This window comes from Simochromis diagramma, unplaced genomic scaffold (genome assembly GCF_900408965.1).
Source record: "Simochromis diagramma unplaced genomic scaffold, fSimDia1.1 OVJJ01000337.1, whole genome shotgun sequence".
NCBI classification, from domain to species: domain Eukaryota; kingdom Metazoa; phylum Chordata; class Actinopteri; order Cichliformes; family Cichlidae; genus Simochromis; species Simochromis diagramma.
The window spans coordinates 1,826,942-1,846,973 of NW_024386982.1; the positions used below are offsets into that span (position 1 = coordinate 1,826,942).

Here is a 20,032-nt window from a genome sequence, read left to right on the forward strand (position 1 = left end):
GAAGCTCATCGAGCTTCATGTGGTAGTCAAAAGCCAAGAGTGTGCAAAGCAGTAATGAAAGCAGAGGGTGGCTATTTTGAAGAATGTAAAATCTAAAACATGTTTTGAGTTATTGCACACTTTTTTGTTTACTATATAATTCCTTATGTGTTCATTCATAGTTTTGATGCCTACAATGTAAATACTCATGAAAATAATGAAAAATTATGAAATGAGAAAGTGAGTCCAAACTTTTGACTGGTAGTGCAAATGCCAGATTTATCCTTCAGTAAAAATGAGGTCTGACAATGAGGCATTATGTGTTCAAGTCATTGCAGCACTGTGTGCTCAGTTCCCTGCTGTGGATATCTTTTCTCTCTAAATGTTTATCTCTCACTATTCTAGTATTCACAAGAATTCATAGTGAGTCACTGAATGCCACCACAGGTTTAATCATTGACAACATCATGAATGCCCTTTGGAAAACTCTAGAGGACCTTGAGACATTTTCACCTAGTTGGACAAAAGTTATCAATAATAGAGTACAGAATACAGCAGTGTTATAAAAGTAGCATTGGAAAACAAGAGGCATAAAATGAGTCATAGATATAAACATTTCCTGGGAGATTATTGGACTGTGAACAATAAATAAAACAAAGTTAGCAGGAGCGTGTGAAATCTCAGAACGATGCAGATCTCTCTTATTATTGTCTTTTTCTACCATACATTTATTTATTTTTTAATTTTGCACTCACATCGTCAGCACAAACACCCATGCCTCCCATGTTCACCTGTGCCTGGACAAGCTGTGATATTGTCCTGTGTAATAACAGACAAAAGAATATTGGAAATGCAGAGAGAGAGAGAGGATACGGTTGATGAAACTGAGAGACATTATCCCATTATCATAAACAAGAGAAGAAGGCAGCGACATTTTTAAAATGTCATTTTGAAAATCTTAATCTTAAATCTGTTAACCTCAGACCATAACTCACTTTCTTCCACACTCGACTGCAAAGTGCTTTATTCTCAGTCCAATTAAAAACAATTCTGTAATGTTCGTTGATGCAAATTAATCTCCAGAAATACCCATTTTTAGCCACACAAAGTAATCCAGAAATCTTTTCCAAACAGTGAGGAAGGATTGGAAATAAAAAGATACAACAGAGGAACATAAACAAAAATGTTCACATGTGCATGTACTTGCAGTCACTTCTATTTATTTATCCTGGAAGATAATCATAATAATTCATTGCCTGGCAACCCAACATGGCTCTCGGGACACCTTGATTTCTAATTGTTAAAGAAGAAACAAATTGGTCTTGTCCTGTTTTCCTATCATGGTTTTACCTTGACTGATTTGGACTCACCTGCTTCCACCATGGCTTTGGCAAACAACTGCCTAAAGCCGAAAAGCAAAATAGAAAAAAAGAATAATATTTAAGCAAGTCCTTTTATCAATAATACAGTTAAAACAAAGAATAAATGCCCACCACCCAACACAGAGTGGCATACAACACTGCTAGAAGCTCCAGAAGGCAGTGTTGGGATGTTGAAACTCCAGTGGCCAAAATTCCTGTAACATGGTTGCAATGAACTGCAAACAAAAAATGTTTACTTTCAGACTTATGCTTTGCAGCTTTGTGACAAAAATGGTGAAAGAGTAAATATGCCTCAGGACAGGTCCAGGCTAGCAGCAGGTCTGTGTCAAAAACAGACTCTTCATGCATACTGGTACTATGACTGTATGTCAGTTTTGTTGAATTGCAGGAGTCAATGGATTTGATCAAATTTGCAATAAACATTTGACCAGTTAGAAGGTGCTTGGACAATGAAAACACTGAAGGTAGAAAGTTCAAAACAAAAAGATTCTTGGGTATACATGAGGCTGTAGGGATTTGTATACTCACTTAATATTTGGTTTAGTATGAGACTTCTGTTACTCTTCCCTCACAGCCATAACCTGCAGCTTTCCAGTTGAATTCAATTCAGTTAAATTCTGTTTCATTTATATACTGCCAATTCACAACAACTTTCACCTCAAGGGGATTTACATTTATAAGTTAAAGATAATGTAAGATACCCCCACAATCACCCAACACCCTGTGAGCAAGCACTTGGCAACAGTGGGAAGGAAAAACTCCATTGCAACAGGAAGTACACTCCAGCAGAAAAAAATATATAAAAAAAGTAGTGCTACATGGTTCTAAAAATTACTCCAAACAGCTGCTCATCAGTAGGGCCAAACAATTCAATAAAAGCATAAAGATTCCTGGGGCACTTTTAGAATTCATTTTTTTAAAGTATTTAATATAAATTATAAACATGGTGGTTGTGCCAGATGGGCTGGTCTGAGTAAAATGGCTATTCTAGTGAAATTTTCTACCACAACCAACTCTAGAGTTTAGGTCCAAGAATATGGTCCAAAAAATAGAAACTATCCAGTGAGTAAATGTGCCTTGTTGATACCAGAGCAGAATGGACAGACTGCTTCAAGCTGATAGGATCAGTAACTTAAATATCCACTCCTATGCAGAAAAGCATCTCTAAATGCACAACACACTGAAAGTTGGAGTAGATGAGCTTCAGCAGCAAAAGTCCACACCCAGTGCCACTCAAACCCAGTGGTTTGTGGACTGTGGGCTCTGGTACTGTAGGAATATAGGTTTTCAAAAGGTCTGTTAAGTAAGGTGGTACCAAACCATTGAGACTCTTATAATCAATTAATATATATTTAAAATGGATCCTGAAATGGAGTGGAACCCAGTGTAAGGAGGTCAGTGTAGGTTTAGTGTGATCACACTGTTTCTTTACCATCAAAAGGCGAGCTGCTGCATTTTGAAGCTCTAATCAGAGCTAACATATAAAGAGTTATAATGCTCTAGACAAGAGGTAATAAAAGAAACTTAACAACAGAGCTAATCTGTTTATCACATTATAAAGAACTGCCAAAAGTCACGGTTCAGTCAAGGTTCCTTGCAATCATATGACAGTAAGTGGGTAAAAAGACCAGTGGTGCTGTCATATCCATCTAACAGGTTGGGTCGCTCAAATGAAAATTGTGTTTTACTTTTATTCAGTTAAGTTTATATCCACTCATGATTGTACAGCTCTGAATAAAATATGCCTGAATAAAATATGGCTGTTGGTTTGTATAGGCAACTCTATCTTGAGGTCAACTGCAAAGCAATGAAAGGCGATGTTGTCTTTTTTTAAAAATGGACCGAAAAGGAAGCATATAGAAAGAGAGCAGAATGGGCCCCAAAAGTGAACCCTGAGGTCCCCCACAAGTGGTAACACGGATGATGAATACTGCCCTAAATGGAGAGAAAAACTCCTATCTGATAGATATGACTGGAGCCAGTGGTCGTATCTTTAATACCTGCACGTAATTTAAGCCGTGTCAGAAAAATGCTACAATCTACAGTGCCAAATGCTGTAGTCCAAAAGCATGAGGGAAGCAGACCTGCCAGCACCAGGTCATTCAACACTCACAGAAGGGTTATTTCTGTGCTGTTTCAACAGAAGATTGGAAAAATGTTGCCTGTTCTGATGAGTCTCAATTTCTGCTGAGTTGTGCACACCATGGGCCTCTTAGTGACATATGACCATAATTTAAATGACACAGGCTACATGGGTATTGTTGCTGTTGTTTATCCCTTTATGACTGCAGTGTGCCCAGCTGCCATGTGACAAAGCTCAAATCAACTCTAACTGGTGTCTTGAACATAAGTTCACTGTACTCAAATGGTCTTTACAGTCAGTAGATCTCAGTCCAACAGTGCACGGTTGGGATTTGGTTGAATGAAACATTCACATGATGAATGTGTAGCAGAAAAATCTGCAGCAGTTGTGTGATGCTATCATGTCACCGTGGACCAAACTCTCTCTCTAAGGACTGTGCAAAGATTTAAAGCAAAGGGGCTAAAACCTAGTAATAGCAAGATATAAATATTAAAGTGACCGGTGACTGTCTAAGTTTTTAATGAGGAGTTATTATCCATGCACAGTTTGATGTTAGCACTGAAGCCTCACAACAACAAGATCTTGGATTTGAATACACCAGCCGACCCAGGTCTTTCTCTGTGGTGTTTGTATGCTCTCCCATTGCTTGCTTCGGCTCTCTGAAGGTACTTCAGCTTCCTTTCATAGTCATTCTGTCGCAGAAATGCATGAGCTAAATTAATAGGGCTAAATTGGCTGTAGGTGTGACTGTGAATGGTTTTTATTTTTGTTTAAGCCCTGCAGGGGCTGGAGACCTAACTTCTAAGTAATGTTAACATTTTTGGAGTTCTATGTACATATTCAAAGTGTGTTTTGTGGCAAAAGATGGACCTAACCCCTCTAGATCTTTGATGTATCTCAAATAGTCAGCTTTTCTCCCACTGATCATCTACTGATCTTCTGCTTTATTCAGAGTCAGCCTGTCTACTGACACCAGAACTTAATGCTCCTACAAAGAAAAGAAAGGACTAATTCTGATCATTTTAGTTGCAAAGCTAAAAGAATATGCAAGCATGAAGTAAAGAAATGAAAAATCCATTTGCATACATTATATTTGTTGTATCAGCATTGGTAATATCAGCTTAGTAAAGAAATAGAAGGATTTGCTGCTTCCTAATACACTCAAAACACACACATACATACACACATACACAATTTTAAAATTTTAGTGCTTCCAGGTAGAGATTAGTATTCTCCAAAGCCAGCTGCATAGGAATGAGGCTGTCTAAGCAGGCAATTAGATGTGCTTCATGCAGTTTTGAGTCGCTGTTGTTGGTGTTTCTAGTCAACTATTTTCATCTTTGTCATAAAATATGCACAGACAGAGCTATTGTTGTCCTCAGTGGATAACTTCGGTGCATGTGCAAGGCAGGTAAGGTAAGGACTCATTCAATTTTTGCTGAAGATGCCCCAGTGTCTCCCTTCACTCCATATGTCAGCACATTTAATGGACTCCAGAGTTACTTCTGCAGCAACTAAAAGTGCCAGATTTGCCAAATGGGAGAAAAGAATGTCAGAGTGAGTGAAAGGAGTGGGCCCAGGCCTGCGGCCCCCATCAGTATTTCATGATTATTATTGCTGAGTGGGTGCATAATTTATTCCTAATTAGCGATGGACCATACACCATAATTAAGTTAATGTTGTCTAAATTGTTGGATAAGGTTAATGTTTCATTAAAGTTATTGTACTTCTGCATACATAACGAGGCTTGCCCTCAGCATTGTCTCTTACCCACAGGATAACAGGGCAAACGTGGGGATAATAACAGACATGAGTATTTTGACAGTATCTTTTTATTGGATGGCATTGCTTGACTTAGTCTAGCTGTTTAGGCCATTTGATTTGACAGTGAAAGCACTGATAGGGCTAATGATAACAATGATGCTGTTGCATTCAAACACTAGAAAAGCTAATGAGCCTGATTCTTACAGAGTGCTTCTTGTTTACATCTGAATACATCTATGGGTTATCAGCCTTGATGACCAACTGTTGATTGTACAATGGTGGATTTAGTTCTGGGCAAATCCTGTTATTATACTAAAGAAAATGATTTTCCCAGGCCTATAGGCTATCCGGTCTTTAAGTGATGACGTGATGAATCACTTAAAGACCGGTTTTTATTACCGCTATCATTTTAAAGCTCGGTTTTTAAGCCCTTACGCTGTAACTACAGCCCAGCCCATGCAGCAGTATATTGTGGATGGATCATCTCAGTTGTTCTCCTGACTGAGGTTTGGTCCGTTTACAGCATCCTGCCATGCGATTGCATTTGCCCCTAAGCATTAGGAACCCTCACGTTAACTTTTATTGAGTGGAAAAAACTCAGTTCGTTAGCGTTCGTCCTCCAGCTTTACTGTTTATATTTTGCTAACATAGCTTTGTCACGCTAGCGATCACGTAGCATATCATTATATACCAGCTAGCCCAACCTCAGTAACCCTACAAACATCGCTGCTGTTTACTTTCCTGTCTTCATTTATGTTGGAAGAGCTGTACATTTGAATTTGTTTCATAAATCCCTCAGTCAGTACATGGTGTATTATATTTAGATGGAAGCTAATGAGCTAACTCCCTGTTAACTTCTAACTCCGTTAAATATAATAAATTCTGTTTTCATGGATGCCTGGATGTTAAACTTAATTGTTACACCTGGTAGAGCAGAACACTGATCATTTTATTACAGATGAAAGAATTTAGACCAGTTTTTAACTCTCAGTGATGCTGCAGGGATCATTTGACTTTGGGACCTGCAGCTGAGTTTGGGCCCAGACATGGCTAGTGATGTCAGACTTAAAGACCGGATTCCAAATATTTCACAGATGGAGACTGAAAGATAGAGGAAAATAGTAAGACCCGCAAATGCCCTATATAGAGACATTCATTATTGTTATTTTGAGACTTAAATTAAAAGCCTGTCATATAACATGTCAGATATTAATAGTGAGGTATCATTGTGACATTGAAAGTATAACTTAGTCAAACATTTTTTGATATGAAAGCTGTTTGGCCTGACACGATCTGCTCGACAGACACAAGCATCTAATGGAATGGCGTTTATTTATTTATTTATTTATTTTGTTGTTGTTGTTGTTTTGTTTGCTGCATTTGGTTACTAGTTAACAAAAACTATCTTGTCACATACTGTGCTGTAGAATCTTATCAAATTGCCACCACTAAATTACAACAAAAGGGCAGAAGAAGCTGCTAAATCATTAGTCTATGCTCTTTGGGGACTAGGATCTCATATAAAGGTTTCGCGGGGTTTAGGTTTGATTGTTTTTGCTGCTGAAATGTTTAGTAGTGTCTTAAAATCTCAAATGTTCCAACACAGGTAGGATGGTCAGACTATACCAAATTAAATCTGCTACACAAAATACATAAATGCATAAATAAATGAATCTATTTCTGTAGCTTCAGTTTATTTGGTATAACAGGCAAACTCTCAATGCATGCAAATTACTTCATTGTAAATTTGTAAGTGTTAATTGAATGTAGAATTTGCCATTTTAATTGTACGGATGTAAGTGTGTGTGTGTGTTTGCCAGTTATTATTTTAACACTGCCTGCCAAGTTACTGTGGCAATAACAAAAGTACAGAGGGTTAGCCACAGGCTAGCAGCTGTGCCTTGGTACTGCAATGCCTTCAAATATCACTTTTTTCTCCCTTGTTATTAATATATTATAGGATCCACTGCATTTGCTCTCCTGCAACATCCTTATTTTCCTTATATAGTTGTCATTCTACTGAACAGTGCTTTTGCAACACTGCATCATAGTTAGGAATTCATTTTTTTTTATTTTATAATAATAAGTCATCTATGTTGGGAGCTGTAAACTTTTTGGTTAGCTTCTTGTTAGCTTTTCTTTTGGAAAGGTTTGGAAAGATTTTAATTTGGAGTCGTATTTTTGGGGGGTGGTTTCACGTAACTAAAAACACACATCTATAATTGCCCTAATTTTTTTAATAAGTAATTTTTAAAAAAAAAAGGATTTCTAGAGCAGAAAGCAAGATTTAGTATTCTTTGGATATTACATTTGGGCAGATCTTGCTCAAATATCATGATTTTGCTTCTTCCTTTAGGAAAAACAAATTATATGTGGACTGGTAAAAGGTTGTATAGGTTGTATTGTTGTTGCAAATAGTTATTTTCATAGCAGCTATTCTTGAGATGAGCACTCTTGTTCCAAATGCAGTGATATTATTATCGTCTGGATATGCTTGTTTTTGTCCACTTCCTCTGTCAGGGCAGATTGTCATTCTGGTGCCATTATTCTCTCAGCTGCCTGATTCTAGCACTGGATATCATTTTGGTTTATAAGAGGTACTTGTCTCTGCTGTGCATGCTGGGTTGTGGGTGAACATCCTGCAGTGAACATTTAAAGCAGTCTAACTTGTGTTTGTAGCAGTGTTAAGCACTACACCTTCAGCTCAGTTTTAAGATATAAAGTTGCCTGCTGTGCAAGGATGAGTCTTCTTCAGGAGTTGCTTTTTTTCTCCACTGCGAGTCACACTGTTACATTTTAAGCAGCATCTTTTTAACAAATGTACAGTGCTGTGAAAAAATATTTACCCCCTTTTTTCATTTTTGTCCCCTAAAGCTAAGAACTGTTGTGCACCAAGAACTGTAATCAAGCAATTCTTCGTTCCAAGAAGTTCTAACTGCCAATAAGTCTTTCACATCATGGCAGAGGAATTTTTGCTCACTCTTCTTTCCAGAATTGTTTTACTTCAGCTACATTAGAAAGTTTTCAAGCGTGAATTGCCTGTTTAAGGTCAGTCTATCCTGGATTACAGGCCGGACTTTGACTAGACTAGTCTAAGGAGCTTAGAAAGAAAAGCGTCTGGACTTCTTCAGAATCAGAATCAGAATCAGAATCAGAAAGGGGTTTATTGCCAAATGTTGAGCAGGTTTACAACATTAGGAAATTGCTGCGGTGCTTCAGTGCAAACATAGTGTCATAAATAGCACTTAAATAGACATGAAAAAATAAAAGTAGGAATAAGAATTAAAAGTGCTACGTAGAAAGATATGTGCATGAGATATACATGAGATATATACATGAGAATAAGAATTAAGAGTGCTACGTAGAAAGATATATACATGAGTGCAGGTGGTGATCAGTGCCAAACATGGAATGATGCAGTGACACAGCGTAGGGTCATGTGATAGTGGCGGGGACAGTCATATGGTTATTGTTCATGTGTCCAACAGCAGAGGGGAAGAAACTGTTCTTATGGCGAGAGGTTCTGGTGCGAATGGACCGGAGCCTCCTGCCTGAGGGTAGCAGGTCAAACAGACTGTGTCCAGGGTGAGAAGGGTCAGCTGAGATCCGAGCTGCACGCCGCAATGTCCTGGAGGTGTACAGGTCCTGCAAAGATGGGAGTCTGCAGCCAATCACCTTCTCAGCAGAGCGCACAACACGCTGCAGTCTCTGTTTGTCCCTGATAGTGGCTCCAGCGTACCACACGGTGATGGAGGAGGTGAGGATGGACTCGATGATTGCAGTGTAGAACTGCATCATCGTCCGTGTTGGCAGGTTGAATTTCTTCAGCTGCCTCAGGAAGTACATCCTCTGCTGGGCTTTCTTAATGACGGAGGTGATGGTGGGCTCCCACTTCAGGTCCTGGGTGATGGTGGTACCCAGGAAGCGGAATGAGTCCACAGAGGTGATGGGGGTGTCAGTCAGGATGATGGGGGGGAGTGGGGCTGTGTGCTTCCTGAAGTCCACAATAATCTCCACTGTCTCCACTGTTCTTAGATTGCTTGAAGACGTTTCACCTCTCATCCGAGAAGTAAAATGGTGGAGAGTCCCAGAATTAAACCCCATGGGAGTTTCCTCCCAAAGAGGGACAAAAGGACCCCCTGATGATCCTCTACCTAATCACAAGAGCCAAGGTGTGAAAGCGGGCGTGGGTCACAATCAGCCAGGGTTTCGGGTGAGCTCATTGTGAAACCTGGCTCCACCCTATCATGTGATTTCCTGAGGTCAGATGGCCCAGGGTGTGAGTGGGCGTTCAGGCGTCTGGGAAGGGAACTCAAAACTGGATTATAGATGGCAGACAGTTGGTGTCGTAAACCACCGCCTCTGTTCAAAGATGGTCGCTCACAGTGAACATAAATGGCTTATTTCACTCCTCTTTCAAACCATCTGTCTTCTCTGTCCAAAATGTGAACACTGGCATCCTCGAAAGAGTCCGCTGAGTCCATCTGCGGTCCATTTACCCTAGAATTGAAGAAGCTTCTCGGATGAGAGGTGAAACGTCTTCAAGCAACCTAAGAAGTCGAGACGCTTTTCTTTCCAAGCTCCTTAGACTACGATGACCTGGATGACTGAGAACCTTCATAAACGTTTTGACTAGACTACAAAACAGCTCTGCACAGCACCTTTATTCTTGAACATCAGTGCACGTCGTCTCCGTTCCTCAGGCCTCCTCTCACTCTGCAACATTAGGTTAAGCAATCTGGTTAAAAAATCCACCGCCCACTCTTTTAGACATCTCAAGAGATAGGTCATTATGACGAGTCGCCTTTCCACTCCCCCATCGTTGTCATGTAGCTGCCCTCACTTCAACCTTACTAATCCTCTGCACATTCTAATTCACTAACTTTCCTCCATCCATTGTCTGTCTCATTTTCCACATTCATCAGCTACTCAAAGTACTCCTTCCATCTTCTAAAAGAACTATCTTCACTTGTTAGTATATTTCCATCTTTATCCTTAACCACCTTAACTTTATTTCCCACGCAGTCAATTTTCTTGGCAGACTGATATAAGTTCTTTTCTCCTTTCTTGTGTCCAGCCTCACATACAACTCACTTAGGGTCTTTTCCTTTACCGCTGCCACCTCTCTCTTTGATGTATACCTGTCTATTGTCTTCATCTCCTTGACTGTCCTACTATATTTTTGCCAGCCTCTTCCTTTGAATTCTTTCCTGTACTTCCTCGTTCCACCAACAAGTGTCTTTGTCCTCTTTCCTCTGTCTAGAGGAACCAAACAGGCTCTTGGCAGTTCCCTTAGCTTCTCAGCTATACTTTCCTAGTTAGCTGCTAACTCTTTCCTACCACCCAAGATCTTCCTCAACTCCTCCCTGAACTCTATGTAACGTTCTTCCATCTTCAGCTTCCACCATTTAATCCTTGGTCCTACCTTGGACACCTGATATTGCTCAGCTACACCACCTTGCAGTCTTCTGTCTCTTTCAGATTCTGTCCTTCTCTGCTTAACATCTTACGTATCCAAGATCTCCTTATGACTTCTGTTTCCTTCTGCTACATGTCCATTGAAGTCTGATCCAATCACTGCTCTCCTCTCCCTGATGTCACTCTCTACCTCTTCATCCATTCTTCTTTCTCTTCTAACTGGCATCCAAACTGTGGGACACATGCACAGACAACACTCAACATCACCCTTTTCGACTTCCAGCTTTAAACTCATGATCCTGTCTGACGCTCTTCATCTGTACAATACTATTCACATAGTCTTCCTATGTGAATAGTATTGTACTAAAATTCTCTTCCTGTGTATATCACATATATATATGGTTTTACATATACATATACATATATATGGTTTGAATCCACCTCCAGTGCTTCTGATCTTGTTTGCGTTCCACCCAGTCTTCTGCACACAGCTAGCTTTTTCCCTTTATCAGCTGTAGTCTCTACATATACACGTCCTTAATCTCATCACCAACTCCTGCCTTTTCTTCTCTTCCGTTTACTCCTAACACGCCTTTCCCCCTTTTGTTTCATTGTCTCCAGCCAACAGTTGCACAGTTTCCACCCTGTTGACCGCTGACCATAGGCTAAAAGGGTGCTGGTCATAGTTAACCTGGGCCCAAAACAATCCAGTATGGAAATCTCATTCTTTACATTCAGCAAGTTTCATTGGGCCATGATTTTATGTCACATGTGTCACAGTCTGGCGAGGGCAGACTGTATGAATTGAAAAAGGACCCAAAATGCAGACTCCAAGGAACAGGGAACAAAACTTGAATGTTAACAAAAGGTGAGCCGTTTAATAAGGCTGGTAGAAAAGGTACAAACAAAGGGCAAGGAAAACTGAAGCAAAATTAACACAAACCTAAACTGGGGAATCTAAACAAACAATAAGAAAAACCTAGACAAGAAACTTGGAAGCATGGCATCGGAAACATGGCGTGGACAACAGACGACCTGACAATCACACACTGAAAACAGAGGACTTAAATACACAGGAGGTGATTAGGGGAAGTGGAGACACATGAGGAAACAGCTGACTAGGATAAACATAATGATGCACAGGCAAGAGTAAAACTAACCACATGAGCACAGAACACAAGACCCCTTTTCAAAATAAAACAGGAAACATGCAGACTTAGAAACGACAACCAGAACTTGACAGCGTAAGACACAGACATGAAACTCAGGAAGAGCAGGGGAGATTTAACATGGTTGGAAACACGAAGGGGAAATAATAAGAACTAGAAACACTTAGGCATGATAATACAAACTTGATAACATAAGACACGCAGCATGAAACATGAAGGATGAGGGGAAGCTTAAATATAGGGGAAGAAAACACAAGGAGTCTAATAACCAAATGAACTTAGATAACCTAATGAACAAAATAAACTCAAACTTAAAACGCTGGGCCAAAAGACCCAGGACCATGACAACATGTTTTTCCTGCAACCCTCTGATCCTTTTCTTTTAGTCAATTCTAGCTCTATGCCATTGGTCAGTCAGCATGAACTCCTAGCAAACACTGTAAGGTACATTTTCTCCTAACTGCCTTGGATCGTCTTCACAGAGAGACATGCTGTTGCACTTTGAACTACTTTAAGTTATCTCTAGTGTAGAACTATTACATTCTAGCCAGCACTTCTTTTATGTTCTTTTCTCTCTGAAACCTGAAGCAGTCCTTGACAGCTGTGCACTATTCAGGTGTTCAGAGAGTAACTCAAAGGCTCCATTTGTAGTTTTTGTAAACCTGAAAATTCAAACCTTTTTGTAATACTGTAAATTATGGTCTAGTAAGGTTGATGTGACGGGAGTTTGCTCACTTTATAAAAACCTTATAAATATAAAGTCTGTTGTGTGTGCCCAAGTTAGAAGCTGTTCCCTATTGAATGGGCTGAAAATTATACCTAGCTGTTTACATATGTAGACAGTAAGTGTTTTGGGAGTCTTGACACTGTGGGCTATTTAGCAGTGTCTTGGGACACTTTTTCCCCTCTTTATATTTTAATATTTCTGAATTTAATTATGCATTAAATCCCAGTTAATCAAATAATTAATACATTACATAATATGAAAGAATATGGAACATTCTACAAACAGCAATAATAGACACGATCACTGTAACCCAGAAACAGCAAAAAAATCACTACATAAATGTATTTCTTAATGCCTTCGGGGATTAAAGTCTATTCTATCAAACTGTTCCCTTTTCCTAAATGATCTTTCTGAGTTTCTGTCATTGATTCTGCCTGGATGTGACAGTTCCTCAATACTTGCTAATTTTAAGGATCCGTTATGGTTTCCCTGACATTTTTGCCTCACTGTTCTTCAGCTCAGTTAATTCCTTCATCTTAGACTGTTGTCTGACTTAGACCGTAACTTACACTATCCCTCTCCCAAATTAAAGTCACATTTCCTAACTTTAGACATTCAGAATGTGGCAAGGCGCTGTATCTACTTTTTGACAGAATTTGAAATACACATCTGGTCCTTGTGACCCTGATTACCCCACAGTCTGGGATGTGGGACCACTTCTCATGTTTGCCTAGGCTTCATTGTATATTTGCTGTTGTTCATTTCGATTCCATTTTCAGACTTACTTTAGTCTTTGCAAAATAAGTGCATCCATGAATCATTCAGGCATTAAAAAGGCACCTAACTGAAGATAAACCACTTGTGTCTATGCATAACAGACAATTCAGCACAGAAACTATTTTAAATTGTGTCTTTGTTGCTAGTGGCGTGTCACAAAAACAAATGATGTTTCCCCCTTTCCTCAGCTGAATCTTGAAAAATGCCGAAGGTAACACAGTTTTGACGGGAAGAAAATAGTATTTTTTTCCACCAACAAAATTAGGAAACTGGACAATTAAACAGAAAAAGAGGTGCCAGGCCTGAAAACAATATACAGCAGATGACCAGTATCTGAAAATACAGCAAAGACCTGACACAGGACCTGAGAGATGTATCTGGCCCGTCAGTTGACCCATCTACAAGTCACTGAAGCTTCTTCGGAAGTGGTCACAATGGCTGTCAAGACTGAAAGCGACTGAAAGAAAGTCTAGGGAACACCAAATTACACACTGAAAATCAGTGTCAGCGGGTCCTATTGAGTGATAAATCCAAATTTGTGGTTCAAGTCATCAATGTGTACGGAGCAGGTCAATGCAGATTTACAACCGTAAGTATCAATCTGTAAAATACAGTGGAGGTGCTGTCGTGCATTTTAGCCTGTCCAAACTGATGGAATTATGAAAACAGAAAAGTATTTCTCCATCATGAAATACCGTCTGGAAAGTTTGTGGCAATGGTTTCATTTATCAGGATGACAGTGATGCCAAACACACTGAAACTGGAGTCTAGGGATAAAGCATACCCGGATAGAAAGCCACACAATGGAACACTATCAGTCATGGATTAATGATTCTTATTATATAGTCAAGCTTGTTAGAGTTGTACAACCGTGCTCAGTCACTCACTCTGCCTATTTCCCATTTTTCTAGCAAAATATAAAGAAATGGCTTTTTCTGAAACACTTTTTCTCAGTACTCCACCGGGAGCAACAAAACAAAACAACATAAGGCAACTGGCAACTGTAACTGGTTGCAAAGAGTCTTTCTTTCATTGCCACAGCATGTAGATCCGCAGTAGCAGCAGGAGGAGTGAAGAAATTAAAAGCCAACAAGTCGCTAGTGACCAAGTACAATCCATGCTCCGTCTATGCCACAATAAAGCTCGGTGGCTGATATGTAGTTTCATGTAAATGTGTTAGCAATGTTTAAACATCTCCCTCTGCTGGTGCTGTAGCTTACTGCACTACTTATTAAGCATGCGTGTCTGTCTATTACACACTATTACACAAGTTGCTGTGATACTGGGTTGAATCCTTCCACAGAGTTTTATTTCCTCCTGGTCTTTGCTTGGGCTTTTTGTATTCTCCAAATGTATTCTGGCAAACGTGTTAACCACTACACTATGGCACTGCTGTCTGCTACTGCACAAGCTGTCAAAATGCTACTGTACTGTCTCTCTACAAAGAGGAAGACTGTACTATCACTGCTATTATTTACTGTCAAGACAGTTATGCAAAACTAAGAGCAAGCTTTACTGAACAATATGATTTCACCGAATCAAAAGTCAACACACACACACACACACACACACACACATACTAAACAAAGCAAAGCACAGCAGAAAGTAAAAACAAATGAGGGATTATCCATGGCACAACAAAATGACACATGGGATAAAGAGCACAAAGAAAGAAATACAGACATAACAGAGCAAGCTAACATGAACAGGTGAATACAATTAAGGCAGAGCAGACAGTAATAAAGGTGAGAAAAGACAAAAACTAGTACAAAAAAGAGACAAATATATGGAAGAAGCAAACACATGGAGGGAAACATGAAACACTAGAGACAGGGGGAAGAGAACAGCAAAATATGAACAGGAACCAAACTGAGAATTAAGAAAACACAAGTGCTATTACATTTTTATTTTATTTAAGAGACTGGGAATTGTGTAGGCAAGCTTTTTTGTCTTCTCAGCAATGCAAAGTCAGGTGACTGGTATTCTGCTGGATATATAAATGAATGGTTCAATATTGACCTAGAGATAGCAGTCACTACTGCCAAATATGATTAGCCTTTGTTCTGCTGTAACAGTAAGGTGATCTTCTTTGTTTAATTTTTGCTGCTGTCAATCTCCACGTTTATTCTCATCCAGTCACGGTGACATCAGTCCTCAGCAAAAGGCCTCTATTTGACTTTGGCTTAAGCACATACATTTACTCAAATCTTCAACTTCCTTTGTGTTGTCTTTAATATTAATTTAAATGTAAATTTGCTCTTACATCTAAAAATATGCTGCTCAAACTGGCCAGTAACAGTTAAAGTCCACCCATGGTGACAGTGCTGAAGCGCTGATGTGTTCCATCTTTGTTGAGGCATTCATCAACTTTGCAGCAGCCTATAAGATAATTCATTTAAATGAGTACATGTACATATCCACATGAATAAAGCAGCAGTGATGCTCTTAAAATGAATTATGGAGGATTCTTGTTATGTAGTTAAATTCATCCCCCAGCTGTAGTGCAAACATTGTTGCCAAGACTGTCTGGGAGGATGTTGCAACCAAAAAAACATGCATGATAAAAACACAGTAGACTGGTTTTGTTATTTTAAATTTCAATTTTATTAATATTTTTTGGTGAAACTTGTAATTCAAGCATGCCTGTGTTTTCCACCTCCTTCTTCCTACTTTAGGGCATAGAGATTTAATTTGTCTTCACAGAGTTTTAGTTGCGCACACTGAATAATGTTCCAGAGGACTCTGTTTCCAGCCAGCAGACATATCTGGGGGGAAAGTGTGCAGTGAATATTCCTCATTATTAAATCAGTCGTGGAAAGCACTGCAGAAACAATGGTGTCATCTAAAAAGGCTGAAGTAAGAAACGCCAACATCTGTGCTGTCAGATAGTCATGGCTGCCAATAATATTTACGCTGCACATTCATATCTTGCGCGCATTGTTCAAAAACACCCAACAATATGAAAAGCCGCTGTCATGAAAAAGTCCTTCTGTGTTTGCCACATTGACATCGCTGCCAACTGTGTTTTCATTGGCCCATTGTTTCTGAGGGATCGTCTCCAGTTTAATCAAACACCGCCTCTTGGTTGGGGATTTTTAAAGCTCTTGTCACAGAGCAACGTTAGCATGAATTTTATTTCGACTCTCACACGTCCCGCTGAGGCAGCAAATCTTTGCTGCTTTGATGGATTTTCCCCCTCACTTTTTGATTCGCAATCCGCTAACACTTGTAAGACAAGCTTCAATACATGCCCCCTAAATATAGCTAATGCCTCAGCTAAAACACTCAGCTGAAATGCACTGTGGGTATATTGTTGTGCGAGAAGAGTTTGTTTATTTTTAAGTGTTGCACCTACTGTATAATCAACCCTCATACTTAAGAGCATTAGCTTTAATAACAGTCTAATCGGGGTAAGTTTTTTAATGACTGGATGTTATGAGAAGGATTATCCTCCCAGATAAAGCTGAACATTCTTCTTTTTATTTAACATTTACTTGGCACTCTTCCTCTTTGTAGAGACAAAGTCTTATGGATTGTGTTTTTCCCTCCAGTGTAGGAAAAATATGTAGCACAGAAAAACAGGAGTCATGTTGAGATTGTCTAGCTAAAGTATATGTTGTGTGTTTTCATGTATTTCTTTAGTGTTTATGTTTTTTATATTACTTGCTGCCTCATTGCTGCTTCATGTATACTTTGAAATGAATGAACTTGGAAACAGTGTCACACAGTTCAGCCCTCAGGCTTTGAGCCTTGAGTCAACACGTAATATCTTATTTATGTGGCTTTTTTACATTATCTTTAGACACATTTATTTTCACATCCTGCTTTAAGTGAGATGTTTGTTTCACACATTTTCTCCTTCTTTTGGCTGCGTGTGATGTTATAAATGTGATACCCTTCATACGGTCAAGTCACACAGCTCACCTTGTGAGCACCGGAGACCCGCTAATTTACTGGTAAACCATTTCTTTACCAGGACAGCGAGTATAAAGTTAGCCTGAAGCGATTATGCCCGTACAGGGAGAAGAAGTAAAGCAGCTTGTTTCAGACAACGACCAACCAAAGTCCCAGGATAAAATAAATAAGGATTATTGATTTGTGAATCATTCCCAGCTACTGAAGAATACAAGAGTAAAATCATGATGCTGGAAGTGAGCACAATAGCTCACCTTTAGATATTTACAAGTGTTGCCATCTTCACTTTTATTAAATGAGTATATATTGAGTGTATATAGACAGTAAAACAGGGTGCTGTAAAGGGTTTGTAGTACATCTTTGTATCTGATGGAGGAAATGTGCTTTGTGTTTTTGTAAAGTCAAAGTCAGAAAAAGAAAATCATAAGCTTGTGCATCCAGTTTTTTTCTCTTTTGATGCAGAGCGGTCCTGGCATTTTACATTATACTAAGTACACACCATAAAACCCATGGACAGTAGTGCTTAGGAGCACCCACTAAATCGCAGTCCTTAGCAAAAAAACAGCAGAAAGAATTTTTTTGCTTCTAGTTGATCAGTGGTCTTAATTTGATCTTGTCAAGCTAACCAAAGTTTAGCATTATAACAGTGTGATACAAATTCAATGATTTCTACTAAAAGCATTTTAGTTTGCTGTTATTACTTCCAAGTGACTGGTTCCTCCTCATATAGTTCTCTCTAAAACATCTCCAAGGGTCTTAATTGTAGTGTAGTGCTATCTTAGAATCACACAAAAAGGCAAAGCGCTGAAATGTTTTTATGTATTCCTCATGTTTCCTTGGAAGAAACATGAACACAACCAGCCTTGTGCATCATGGATACACCAATAATGTACATAATGACCACATTATGTTTTCCACAGTAGAATGACTCCAAATTGTTTAAAAATGGCCTCACAACCAGATTTTCCAGATTTATGGCCGTTAACAGTTGCTTCTTTAAGATACCTGCAAACTGGCCAAAACTGTCATGTTGCATTTATGGAGGTGCTCATGCTCACTGATCAGTTCATCTAGTTCATTTGATTTGCACATATGCTGCTTCTACATTTTGGCTTAATTCGTGTTAAATAAATAGTGATGTGTGTTGTTGTTCATCTGGAGTTAGATTTACCTGATTTTAGAAATTTTAGAAACTCACCTGATACGTGTGTGTACTTTTTAAACCTTAATATCTGACAAGCACCAATAATATCAAACTGCACAACAGTAAAAATGAAAGTAGAGGCTAAAACAATAGTCAGTAGTCTCAAACTCAAGCATGCACTTCTGATTGTTTAACACAGGTGACATCAGTATTTTATTCAGATCGAGTCCAGTTAAGCCAGCATGCACTCTTTTTAATGTGCTGTTTCATGGATGTGGCTAATTCAAAATGTGTCAGTTGGGGGGAAAAAATAAAAACTAAACACAGTATTTTAAAGAAAAACTGGAAAACACAGTGCTCAAAGTTGCAGCTTGATTTTTATTACAAATGAGCCGACACATCAGTAGATGATAGAAGAAGAAGAAGTCCAGCAGTGGGTTGATCGTGAGTTTTGGCTTTTTCTTGCCATCTCTGTGAAGCTAACTTGAGGACAAATTCCCCACCACTGGTCCAGAACTCTTTTGTATTTTTTGTGTGAATCCAACAGCGGGTTCAACATTCTTGAACCCAGACGGGGACTCTGGGACGGAGGCAGACAGCGAGCCTCAGCTGGCCTTTTACACCGACCCAAACCGCAGTCGCCGCCGGAGTCGAGGTATGAGAAATGGTAATGCCAACAGCGCGTGGGGCTCAGGGGGTAAGGAGGACTCATACACCTACAGACAGTTAATCTCGCCGTCTGATGGTATTACCATCGCCACGACGCATGACAAGTCACCTTTACAGTGCATATAGCGGATGGCTCTGGTGTTGTACGTGCTCATCAGTTTGACTCCCAAGGGAAGCACATGCTGTGTATATACATAGGTGTGTGTAGAGTGGTTGTGAGCATGTGAAACTGATCTCAGTGCATCCGAATATAATCTTGTTGACGGAAATCAAGCAAGATGATGAGATCAGAGGTCCTCAGTACAGAATATTTTGGCATTAGTTGCAACCCAACCCAAAGAACATCTTATTTTGAAATAATATTCCACACAAATATTATTTCTAAGCAGGATCCTCTGCAAATGCTGTCATAGTGAAGTGGTGCAGCATGCTTTATATGTCAGCATGCCATGTCCTTGCAACTTTGATGTACAGTAATGGGGTGTGGAAAAGAGACAGAGAAGATTTCTTTTTTCAAGTAAAAAAAATGTGACACTGGCCTCAAAATAATAGCTGCTGTCGGAAGGCGTTACAAGCTGTTACGATGCCTCCAAGCCAATTATTCCCCCGTCATGTGCACAGGTGTCACAAACACAGCAAAGCCTCCAGAAGTGTAGCCAACACCTTTAATTAGACTGAGCTTTAAGAATAGAACTATGTTGTTTAGATGCAGAGGATGACTCATGTGGCATGACAAAAGTTGTTTTTCATGTATAGAAAATTTTGAGAGGAGGATGTGAAGAATGAGACATTCCCCTCTTTCATATAGAAGGCAGAAATGTGCGCTGAAGAGAGGTTTTGTAAAATCTGAAAAATAACTGAAAGGGAAGTCAAAGGGGTGAAATTCTGCCCTGCATCCAGTTTCTGGGTAAGTTACTTGATTAAATAAACTAGCTTTAAACATTTTGTGATAGGTCAGCTTTCTACTTTGGCTTTTGTTTAAAGGATTGCCTTGGGCATTTTTTG

At 39.4% G+C, this 20,032-nt stretch overlaps 1 protein-coding gene across 1 annotated transcript in view; it reads left to right on the forward strand.

The window, feature by feature from the left end:
• The window catches only part of astn1 (astrotactin 1), a 424,302-nt gene that overhangs the window by 102,425 nt on the left and 301,845 nt on the right, over window positions 1–20,032 (forward strand). Inside the window, exon 6 of the mRNA XM_040039526.1 lies at window positions 18,906–19,013. Within this exon, the coding sequence (XP_039895460.1) occupies window positions 18,906–19,013 (108 nt within the window). The remainder of the gene's footprint in view (window positions 1–18,905; window positions 19,014–20,032) is intronic.